The 12,046-nt window shown below is 48.6% G+C and overlaps 1 protein-coding gene across 4 annotated transcripts in view; it reads right to left on the bottom strand.

Moving 5' to 3' along the window:
• The window catches only part of SESN2 (sestrin 2), a 35,607-nt gene that overhangs the window by 9,981 nt on the left and 13,580 nt on the right, over positions 1–12,046 (bottom strand). For 2 of the 4 annotated variants that reach the window (XM_044435358.1, XM_044435357.1), the window contains exons 2-6: positions 8,548–8,613; positions 3,752–3,949; positions 2,858–3,040; positions 1,919–2,131; positions 568–718 (exon numbers count right to left, since the gene is read on the bottom strand). In XM_044435358.1, the coding sequence (XP_044291293.1) occupies positions 568–718; positions 1,919–2,131; positions 2,858–3,040; positions 3,752–3,949; positions 8,548–8,613 (811 nt within the window). Of the gene's footprint in view, positions 1–567; positions 719–1,918; positions 2,132–2,857; positions 3,041–3,751; positions 3,950–6,093; positions 6,253–8,547; positions 8,614–12,046 lie in introns of those variants that run through there. The other 2 variants (XM_044435360.1, XM_044435359.1) reach the window with 2 other exon arrangements.

Here is a 12,046-nt window from a genome sequence, read left to right as displayed (position 1 = left end):
TTCCACTCAAACACCCTGCCCATCCACAGGTCTCCATGCCACATGTTTGCACAGCCACCGGGGAAGCTCAGGATATGCAGCACTGAAAAAGTTGTTCTGTTTGAGCTTGACGGACTTTTGACACATTTCTGACCCGATGGCCAAAGGCAGGCTGAGTCAGGGGCAGCGGTTTTGGCTTGTATGAAATTGCTCAAAAGATTTGCACACACTTGGAGCCAAGAACTGCTTGGAGCCAAGGTCTCTTGTTGCAATTTGCGCAAAGCAGGATCAATGTCTCGTTCGGTTCAAGTCCAGGTGCAGCATTTTGACAGGAGACCCCTGCGATCGTCCCCTGCATGACTGCAGGTGTACATAGGCCCTTCCCCTCCACCGGCTTATGTTGTATCAGATCAAGTCACTGCCAGCACAGGGTTGCCCAAACGGATTCCGCAGTGCCAAGCCAAGAAGACCCACTGGATTTTACCATCCACCAGATTCCCCTCACGCCCCAATCCCAGCAGTGCAGGGTCCCCAGAAAATCTCTGCTGTCACAACTCTAAACCCAGCCAGGACCACTCTCCTGCCTACCCAAGGGGGTGACAAGCAGGCTCTCCCTTTTTTCCATCTCAAAGTGGGTCTCCATCTCCTCCTGGGTGACCCCTTCCTCCTCCAACTGGCACTCCTGCAGCAGCTTCATCCTCTCCATCAGCATCTCCACATCCTCCATAGCATCCGTGCCCTGAGAAAGTGCCGACAAAGAAGGGTTAGTTTAGGAAACACTGGCAGGAGATGGTCACACCATGCATAGTTTCATGTCCCCACCTGCCTTGAGGTCGGGAAAAATAGCGTGCTGGAGGAGGAATGGAAAAATATGCCTTTTGTTTTCCTAATATTTTTTAGAAGGAAAAAAAACCAGTTTTCTTCCCTCTGAGCTTTCCTCTTGTCCCCATATGCCTTCACATTTTTATCTACAGTTACACCAGTACCAAAACACTCCCTCCTCCAAAGTTCATCAGGTGCCAGCACTGTCTTCTTGAAGCCAAGTTAAGATGGTCCTCTGCTCCTAGGCATTTGATGCAAACAATGGGGCACCCATGCTTATTGTTTCTACCCAGTCCAGAATCTTACTGTAAACATTATAACTGTTTAAATTGTTGTCATATTCTAGAGATGTTACATTATGTTTTAATGATCTTGTGTTACGGTGGGCATTTCTTGTGAACTGCCCAGAGAACTTCGGCTGCGGGGCAATATAGAAATTAATAATTAATAACAGTAATATCTGCATCAGGTCCTGGCATTTTGCACAATGGAGCCCAGATGAAAAGCAATAGCAACAAGAACAAACCATAGGCAAAGCTAGTTTAAATGATCTGCACGCTTGGCTTCGATGCAGAGGCCTGGGAAGAGCTAAAATAATTCTTCCTGTGCAGCCCAGATTCTGGAGTGCCAATTCGGCTAGTAGATGAAGGATTACGCTTCCAAGGAATGTTTTCACGTTTGCCCAGCCTTCCCCAACTTGGCTTCCTCCAGATGTGTCTCACTGCAATTGCAAGAGTCCCCAGCTGGCGTGGCCAATGCACAAGCATAGTGAGAGTTGTCAGGTTGGGCACAGTTGGCCTGGTGACCGTGCCAAGGGTCTATGAGGAGAGAGATTATTTCTTCTGCAAAGCCAAAAGAGGCTGCACAGATATTTGGTCATAGTTAAAAAAGAGACTCTGCTGTTCCTATGTCAGGGTGGAAAAGCTGTGGAAAATACAACTCCCAGTTTTTCGGCCACTCCGATTGTTTCTGACAGGTGTGGGAATCCAAAAACATAACTCCCGGCCATAAATATCCCATGCATAGGCTTCCAATGTACCGAGGCAGTTTTACTGGGCCTTTAACACCCCAACACATTAAAAAGGGGGCACCTCCCCACCCCTGTTCCACAACGTACACTGGAATTGTTCACCCCATCCTCGGAGCTGGGACTGCTATCGCAACTGCGTGGCGAAGGGGGCCGGAAGGCGTGGCCCCCTTCCTGGTCGGTTTCCAGGTTGATGCCGCAGCCAAAGACGAAGGAAGCCAGCGAGTGGTAGTGTGTGAGGAGCACCAGAGCTTGGATGAGTTCCGCCAGGGACCAGCTGTTCTCACCCGTTTTCAGGAGTGCCTGCAAACCAAGACCCCAAGGATTTCCTGTTGAGATCAGTGGGTAGAAAGAGAATTGCCCCATCTCCCGCCCATCTGCTCCCATAAGACGTGGCTCAGATGTGCTTGCCTAAGTCAGCATTCATTTCTCACATTTACATTCCCTGCACGCCCCTCGAAGTTGCTCTGGGTGACCCCCTGGGAGAGCAGATCTGGCTAAGATCAACTGGTGACCCCCACAACTCAGGTGGGATTTGAGGAAAGCCCTTCCTGGCCCCAACCTGCCAACACTCCAGCGGTGTGGCCAGTGGAAGGGTTCCACTGGCCCTCCAGATGCTGCTGGACTACATCTCCCATTATTCCAGGCCACTGACCCCGCTTCTTCCCTGCACTGCACTGCACTGCACCGTCTTTTGTGATGTTGTTGCTTCCCAAATCGCCACGGGAGGCTCGCTAGCTCCGCTCCCCTTGCTCTGTGCTGCTCAACATGAGGCCCATGGGTTAAATGGGGCCTGCTGGGGCTCCCCAGATGGCCACACCCCCTTCTCCTGGCTCCACCCCTGTATTCCCAGCCACTAACCTGTGGGGATTGCTAAGCCTCTGCCCCGTTTCCCCCACCCTGTTCTAAAAGATCGAAGGGTCTCTCCTAAAGCTTTGCTTCTGGTAGGAAGAAAGTTAAGCAGAAACATGCCGGGGATGCTGGTCTGACTGGCCCTTTCCTCTAAGACCTTCCAAAACCGGCACTCACCTCAATGTGCTCCTTCGTGATGAGCCAGGGCCGGTGGGCCAGGATCTTGTTGATCTCGTTGAGGTTCCTCAGCTTCTGCGGCGCGTACTGCAGGCCGCCCAGCCACTCCGGATTCCCTCCCACCTGCAGGAATTCCCCCATGTGGAAGCTGACCAGATAGGAACACTGGTGTCGAGCAGCAGCCTGCGGAGATGGGAAGTGGAGTGAGGGCGGGAGGCCCAGACAGCGAGAAACCCCAAGGGCAGGCTGCTGGGGACTCCCACGCAGCACAGCGGTTCGAAAACAGACGCGGCCCTCGGATCGTTTTTTATCGTCCACTGGGATTTTTAGGATGCTGTGATTTATTTTACACTGTTGTATTGTTAAACTGACCCGAGACTTCAGCAAGGGATGGTCTGGAAAAGTTTTACTTACTTACTTACATACATACATACATACAAATAAAGGGTTTCCCTCATAGATGCTCTCTGGGCAGTGCTTCAGTCCAGAAACAACGAAAACATGCGGAAATAGCCTCATTTCAAGTCAGACCTGTGGTCTGAATTCTCATGGAGAAAAACATCTCCAAAGGGGATCTCTCGTATAGGACAATATTTTCCACATTCAGATGTTCCTCCAAGGACTTAGTGCAGTATATCTGGTTCTCTCTCTCAACCAGTTGATCTTGCAACAACCCTGGTCTTAAGTTAGATTAAGACAGACTTTATTTTATTTTACCTTAGGTATGTATTTTAGCCCACTACACAACTCAGTTAAATAGTTAACCCATTCAGTTCAGGAAGAGAGTCCCTATCTGCAAGCATACAAGCCAAAAAAAGTTATAACACACAAGGAAAGAGGGGTGGGGAGGGATGAGGAAAAATAAGTCTCTTTGGAGTCTACCCTTTCACTCACCATGATTGCAATGTAGTGGCGCTTATGATATGGCAGAGGTCCGTCCATCCGAAGCAGCAGATATTGAGTCTTCCAAAAGCTTGTCAAGTACTCCGGATGCAGGCCCATCACCATGGTTATGTTGTCCACCCTGCCCGTTGAAACAAAGGCGTCAATGAAGAGGCGCCGCTGGGCACTCTCTACTCCTTCTTGGAGGATCTGCAATAAATTAAAAGAGGGGGGGCTCAGGGTCTGTGCAGCACTTCTGGAACAGTCAATGGCTGTTATCTTTACAAAACTAACCCTGTATGGTAGACTTCACCATGGCTTCTCTATTGTGAGCCAGCGTAGTGTTACACTGGCGATGTGGGAGATGGGGGTTCTAGTCCCCGCTTGGCCTTCCTGGGTGACTTTGGGTCAGCCACTCACTCTTAGCCTATGCTACCTCGCAGGGTTGTTGTGAGGATAAAGTGGAGCTGTGTGAGCTGCCTTGGCTTCCTCAGATGGAAAACAGGTGGATATAAATGTAACAACAACAACAACACAAATGGGGGCATGAGTCAAGGATTTGGGGGGAGAGTTTTGTTTGCCAAAAGATCCTTGATGAGCTCAGAAAGATTTAAAATTAAAATCTCAGCAGTGCAAACATGGCAGAAGCAGGAAAGCAGCACACTAGTTAAAGCTGTCCTTTGATGCTTCATAAAAACAGAGAGTAAGTGCATTTGAAGTCTCCAAAATGAATTAAGGAAGAGTTGCATTTTATTGCTGTTATGTGTGCTTTCACAGCTACTTTTCTTTCTCCCCATCGGTTTAAAAGAAAAAAGAGAAAAACGCACAGGACTGTGAGAGTCATCCAGATGCATCTGATGAAAGAGGCTCTTCCTGTTACAGAAAGCTCACACCACCCTAACTTGCCATTGCAGGCCATTTCATCTCCAAGGTGCATGCAGAGCAGAGACCTGCCCAAATACCAGTTCACAGAAAATTCAGTATGAATGCATGAATTTAACTCATGGCTGGCAAACAGGGAGATCAAGCTCTGTTGGCAGATCAGACCAGCAAGGGTTTCTGACTCCATATATACCAAGAATAGCAACAACTAAAACCCCTTTCCTCCCTAAATGAGGTTTCTGAAGGCTTGGGATATGGGGATTTTCTTGTGAAAGGACTTCAGAGCATAGTACCAGCGCTGACCAGAAATCCCTGAGCTTAGCATGTGCTCAGGGAAACCATGGTCCTGAACATATCTGCTTGCACCAATACAATGCACACGACATCAGTGGGTCCTAGTTAAAAAAACACACAAAGCTAATTCTGCAAGGCTGAAATTGTCTCGCTGCCAATTTAACCCTTACAGTTTAATTTAAGGAACCCTGAAAACAGTAATTCTATGAAAAGCTTTAGGACTGAGAGGCAGAATCTGAGATACCATTCAGAAAATATTACAACTTCCTGACCAGCATAGGCAAGCTCTGGTAGTGAAGGCGAGAGTCCGAAACCTTATTTCTATTTCCCCCATTAAAAATGGGGCAATCACAATTCTCTCTGCTCCCATAGGAGAGGTGGGATGACTCTGGAGCTGTAGGATGTTTTTTCCTAGAACTCCAAGAAGGACCAACCCAAGCCTGGTGCAAAAGCTGAAAATGTAGCATTTGAAAATCTTGAGCCCAGGATTTTGCTTGGAGGGCTAGAAAAGCACAGAGCTGATCCTGATACAAAAATCTACTCCACTTCTTGGGAAACTGATCTACTTCTGGTTACTGTTATTTTGGGGGTTATTGTTTTGTTGAGATTGCTAAACAACTGAGAGTTCAACATCCTTGCAGATGCCCTGCAAAACACACAATAAAAGTTCTGCTCCTAAAGCCAGATCTTCCTTTTGCCCCCTCCCCACCCCCAACCAGTGTTAGGGTATCCACAGCCTCCAACACGAAACGAGACAAAACCCGAAAGTGGATCAATTTCCCATAGCAACAAAAGGGGCTCAACTAGCTGATGCAATTGGGCATATCTGTGTGCTCAAGTTCCAGGACAAACACACAGATGCTCCCCACCGCTGGATCCAGCCCTTCACACTCCTCCCTGCTCTCCCCCACCAAACGCTTATTCCTCTGCTAGAGAATTTCAAAAACATGGTGCTGTGTTTCTAGGGGCAGAAAAAAATCTTCTGGAAGCAGAAAACATCCACCCAGCCAGCACCTCAACACACAAAGAAGGAATACACAAAACACACAACACAGAGAGCTGTCCAGGAGCACACACAAACAGCATCTGCGCAGCTTAATAGGCAAGGGCTGAGCAGGGCACCCGGGAAAAGAGGTAGAGGAGTTTTCTGGTCAGAGAAAGAGGAAGGAGGCAAATACCCGGCTCAGAAGAGGAAAGCAGGAACGGTGGAGCCAGCAAGCCAAAAAGCGACAAAGCTGGATTAGTTACACTGCTCGACGGGACCCTCCGGGGCTTGAAAAACAGCTGCCAGGAGCCGGAGACGTTGTGGACGCGGCTCTCCAAAACTGGTGTCTGCGTACGCAGGGCGGGAAGGTTGCCTGATAAATAAGGAGGTGACGACACCGCAGGGCAATGCTCACATATGTGTCATTGCCTTCACACGAGGAGGGAGGGAGAGAAAAGGGGAAGCCAAGGACTCGAATGCAGCTATCAGCAAACAGCAAACGCCGTCCCGCATGCCCGGGTTAAGCAATGCTCAGCCGCAAAACTGGCAGGCTGGCTGGCTGCCTGCCTGCCCCAAAATACAGAGGACGAGGGTGCTGAACGAACACCTCAGAGGCGTCCCAGGCTAGCCCACTGCATTGCTGTACTGCAACAGCACCGAAGGAAGAAAACAAGCAGACGCGTTCTCCACCACATGAGGCAAGAAACCATTGCCAAGTAGGAACAGGTTCTCCAAGGACCACAGTGGAAGGTAGAAGGGAGGGAGCTCTTGCCCCCACAAGGTTAAAGCGTGGCAGGGGGGACGCCTCAGAAATATTGCCTTGAAGCAATGCTCTTCTGCACAGGCACAAAGGAAACAGCTAATTCTATATATTTGCAGAGAACCCCTATTCCTAAGTGTTGATACTGATGTAGCCTAAATGATACCACCGACTGACAAGAGGGAGAACTTAACAGGTTCGAGGGAACCCCAAGGGTTGCAGAAGTAAATATATGGGGAACCCAAGCCAGTCTGAGCATACTCTGCAAGCGTGGGTGCTTCCCAGCTCCAAATACAAGCAAAATGACCTCCAACAATGATAGATTTAATGTGTTAAAAATCTTTTAAAATAAACTAAGTAGTAATCAATTTAGACAGGTTTAAAAAGTTCATATGGATGAAATGTTTCCATATGAAACACCAGCTTCAAGGACCAGTTGCTTTCTGTAGCCTCTGCAGCTTCCAAACCAAGAAACAAGGTCAGACGTCTAATGGGAGTCTCCTCGCAGGGGTCTAAATTGTGAAGATACCAGTGGCTACATGATCCCCATTAAGCAATGCATGTCAGCATGTCAACTAGAGTTGGTAATGGGCAGCGAGATCACATGACCTCCCAGGGACAAGGGTGAGTCCAATCTACAGACTTGCCCCTTCAGAGGGAGTGCAACCCCACCCAGAACAAGCAACCCCCCCCCCCGGATTCCTGAATCTGCAAACTGCCCACAGAGGATCCAGGTTCAGTTTATTAGCCCTCCTCTGGCCCATCACTGCATCCAAGCACCGGCTCAGAACACACACAGCTTTTCCTTGTTCAGATGTCATAGAGAAACAGAGCATAATGGTGATACCTTGCCCCAAATCCCCCAGCCCATCTCCCAAGGAAGGGCATCCATCGGGGTGATCAAGGCCAGCTCCAGCCCCAGACTGGGCTGGAATCCCGAGCAGAATGGATCTGGACCATCAGTTTCTTTCAAGGGTTCCTGTGACTGGGATGCCAACACTCTTCAGCACCTTACTGAAGGGGGGGGGGGCAATTTGTCATGACAGTTGGAATAAATCTCTCAATCTAAGGAGCATCTTTTCTGGGAGGGGGTCACACCAACACCTCCTTCAAGGCAGCAGGCACCACGCACTCCTCAACCCACCCGGCGGATCTCCCGTGATCATCTCAGCTCAGGACAAGGGCTGAGAGAACTGACAGCAGTCTTCACCAATCTGGCACCCTCTGGATGTGTTGGAATGAAATTCCTGTCAGACCCAGCCAGCAAAGCCAATAGGCAGGACTGGCAGGAGTGATGGGAAATGTAGTCCAACACAGCTGGAAGGCTCCAGACTGAGGAAGGCTGCTCTTCAGTGCAGCAGACGTTATGCACTAAGCTAGCCCTCCCACCCCAGGGCCCAGGTGTGTCAAGAGTTCAATTCCCATCATCCCCAAAAAGCAGCAATGTTGTAATCCAAAACATTGGACAGACACCAGACTAACTGGCACCATGAGAAGGGACACTCCCGGCCACAGGCAGTGACAGAATGTTGTGGCAGGTCTCATTTGTTATTTAACATAAAATTAATTTAAACTTTATTTAAAGCATCCAGCTCGTTGCTTGAGATACAAGGCAGACTGCACCAGGTTCAGAAGATGCTTTCTCTGCATCATTTCCATGAAAAGGACCCACTGATAATCCTATACAGAGTAGGCCTATTGAAATGAACAGAATGTAAAGTGGTCGTGACTACTTCTTCCGCCCCCTGGTGTACAAAGGACGACAGGTCTCCCACAGGCTGCCTGCATGTCACCCGTTCTAAGCTGGGGGTTTAGAAAGCACAAACCTGCTTTGAAGGAGAAGAGAAAGAGGAAGACAAGAGGGATGTTTCAGAGAGAGCCTCTTACCTCCTCCACTGGGATGAACGAACTCGGGCCTCTTCGCAGCTGCCGGGGGATTTTTATCCCTCTGTTCTGGGAAGGAAGGAAACAGACCTTATTAAACATTCCCATCAGGGACGTGCCCACCACAGTCACGACTTCAAAGGGAAACTTTCCCTGCCCCCCCAGCCACCCCGCAAGGAGATCATTAGCTATCATCATTCAATGCAGCCTCTCATCGCCCCCAGCAGCAAAACTACTTGCAGTGACAGCCCCAAAGGGACTGCGACAGACACACCTGGCCAGAACTGGTTAGGCCAGTGCAAAGCTCCGGGTTTTACCACCCACTCCAGTGCTCCTTGCAGCAATGCACCTGGAGGGGAGGAGGGCCGCAGGCGAGTGTCCCCACAGCCCACCCACACGGAGTCCCAAGATCTCGAAGGATGAGTAGTCTGGCTGTCCCCTGCCACGTCCTGCTGTACGGCCAAGCAGCTCCTAGCGCTTGAAATACTACAGCACAGCCTGGCACAGGGAGAGATGGCACTTTGCAGCAGGAGTCGGGCTTGCCCCGTCAGAGCAGCTACCCTGCTTCAAATTTTGCACCTCCACCCGCCCCGTGGCTGGAAGGAAGCGTTCCTTAACCTAGTTTCTTCCTTCTTATTCCACAGACGGCGGTGCCAAGGAAAAGAACCCCAGGCTGAAGGACGAGCCAGACTGCTGAGCTTAGGAGCCACTTGCTGAACTCCATGACTGGGAAAGAGAAAGAGAAAGGAAAGATCCAAGATGCGGTTTGCTGGCTCAGCATTTGCCATTTCTGCGCAGTCCTTTTAAGCTGGTTACTTCAGGGGATTTTACTGAAGAAGCCAACCCAAACTAGCTACTGCCGCACCCTCTTCGGGGTTCTTTCCATTGTACTGCCCAAGGTGATGGTGCCAGGGATCTATGGCTCTCGAAGGCAGGAGTGGAGCCTGGGAGAGGCATAAAATTGGCCTCCGTCTCAGAGCCGTGCTGTTGTCTGCTCCTCGGATCCACAAGGCGAACGGAAACCCAAACCAGGCATAGACAGCCATTTATTTATGGTGCACGGGAGAAGGGGGCACTGGCTTATGCTGTGGGTTGCTGTTGTCAGGCATGGTTTTTGGCTGCTGGGGGAACTGAAGGCCCCCAAACTGTGGTTGTGCTGATATTTCAGTTTTTATTTGGAAGGGAGCTGACAGCATTGCTTAGCCAGTCTCGGAAAACCATGTCCCTCGGAGCTTAGCTGCAATCCTCACCAAGGCTGGTAGGAAATGAATGTACCCAGCAACTGCAAAATGTTCCTCGTTGTAATGTAAAGTATTTGAACCGCTTGGCCTCGAACAAGCAATTAGCTGTAAAAAAACACCTGCTCTGGGTAGAGATGGAAATTCCTAGAACTGATTTGTTGCTATGGCTCAACAGAGCTGCCTGAATCATCTGATTCATTTATGATGTTTGGATTCTCCTTGGGGACTGCCATGGCCAGCATCCACACCTCAAAAGTTACCACTATCCCACCTGCTGGCTCACCACTGGCCAGCACAACTTTCAAACCTGGTGAGTGCCGCATTACAACCCATGTTCCTTCTGAGCACAGGGAGGCTGAGGACATACCCAATGGCATACTGAACTCTGAAGGCACCTGGAAAACCACGAGATGGCTATTTTATGGGGCGTCCAATGCTCAGGGCAGCAGGACCGCACTGAGAGGCACATAACTCACTTTTCAGTGGGGCTAATCAGCATTCAAGTGGTGCAGTGGAAGCGGGACTCACAGGTTCAAAACAATGGGATTTTCTCATTAGGAAGGATGATCAAACCATCTGCTACCACCTTTGGAATTATTTGACCCCTCTGAGATAGGCAATGACCCTCACCATGGCAGGGCGAAAATGGATTTCCCCCTAGAAAAATGTATCACTGTGAGCTTGCAATGCAATGCTAGCTCCTTGCTGTATTTTAAAGGATTTAAATGTCTTGATTCTGAATGGGCAATAATGACATATTACCTTTACATTCCTGGTGGAGGTGAAAACTGCTAGAACTGGTTTATTGGTGTGGATCAACAAAGTTACCTGAATGTTCAGGATCACCCAAGGGACTGTAGCTATGGGATGTCATGATAAATGCCTGCACTATGATATAGCACTGGATGTACATATTTATATAGCATTTTGCACACACAGCCCTTGATCTCATATAACAGCAACTCAGGGTATGGGTTGTCATGAACTATGAGCGGTTGCCATGTACAAACCCTGAGCTATGGTTTAATTCTGGGTTGTTTGCCACAAGCAGCCAAGAGTTCAAGTTTTCACATAACAATAATACATGACTCAAACTGTACTCCAGGTTGTCACTATCTGCAAGCCAGGTCACCCAAAAGTTAAAAATGCTTCACTTACATTGTCCCAATAATCTGTAAAACAACCTGCAGTCTGGCTTGGGATTCCTTGACATATTCCAGATGGAGGCCTTGAAGGTGACAACAGGAAATCTACCAAGGCCGCCCAAGTTCACCTGTGGCAGAGCCGAAGTCTGAACTGGAAACCTCTTGGCTCACACTTGTATTCTGAACTGCAGTGCCAGACTAGCCCTTTCATCATATGGGCGTGTTTTTGCTCATACAGCAATTCCAGAACGAGCATCACCTCAGTGCACCCAGCAACTGCGGCTTCCTAATTTTTGCTGGCATGGATTTTTTAAAAACTTAATTAGATCTAACAATAGTATGCAAAGTTAATAGGCCTGCAGGATTATGGTTTTTTCCCCGCATGCTGGTATTAGTACCAAAAGGTTGTTCCTTTGCTATGGGAGTAGGAAGGGAATTATTTCACTATTATTTCTTCTTATTTCTTGCATTTCTATACTGTCCAATAGCCAAAGCTCTCTGGGTTGTTTACAAAAACTAGAAACCTGAAAAATGTATTATAAATACCAATATATGCAAAAATCTAAACATGCAACACACAGAGAAAGACCTCCATCTAAAAACAGTGTTAAACAAAGAAGAAAACAGTCAATTGTTTAACAATTGCTAATGTAAAAACAGTTGTGACCCAGAAACTTTACTGAAACCATCTACTGCAAATCAACCAGAAGTTTCCCTTGCCTACATGAGAAAAAACCTGTACACCTGGACAGGTAGAGTTGGGACTATTTATTCTGTTGATTCCCTAATGAGGGCTTCAACAGATGCCGCTTTATTAATGCAAAAAATATCCAGGCATTTTTAAAAGTTCTCCCACATCTCCACTCCAGCAGCTAGCTAAACGGTTCAGGTAAACCGACCTTATTTGACCAAGGGCAACATGGCTGGCTCTTGGAAGACTTTTAAAAAGGGGCCACAAGCCAAGAGCCCACCTCGAGGGGTGCAGGCAAAACTCACTGGAGGACTGACCTTTGCCACTTTCCTTCTCTCCACCTGCCACTAATCTAGCAAGCCTAACTCAACTGGAAAATAAAGCTCTCCAAATCTGCTGACTCTGCGGGGTTTTTTCCATCCCCA

This window comes from Varanus komodoensis, unplaced genomic scaffold, assembly GCF_004798865.1.
Source record: "Varanus komodoensis strain SLA01 unplaced genomic scaffold, ASM479886v1 scaffold29_1, whole genome shotgun sequence".
NCBI lineage: Eukaryota > Metazoa > Chordata > Lepidosauria > Squamata > Varanidae > Varanus > Varanus komodoensis.
Note: the sequence above shows the minus strand (reverse complement) of the source record. Positions and strands in the feature narration are given on the sequence as shown.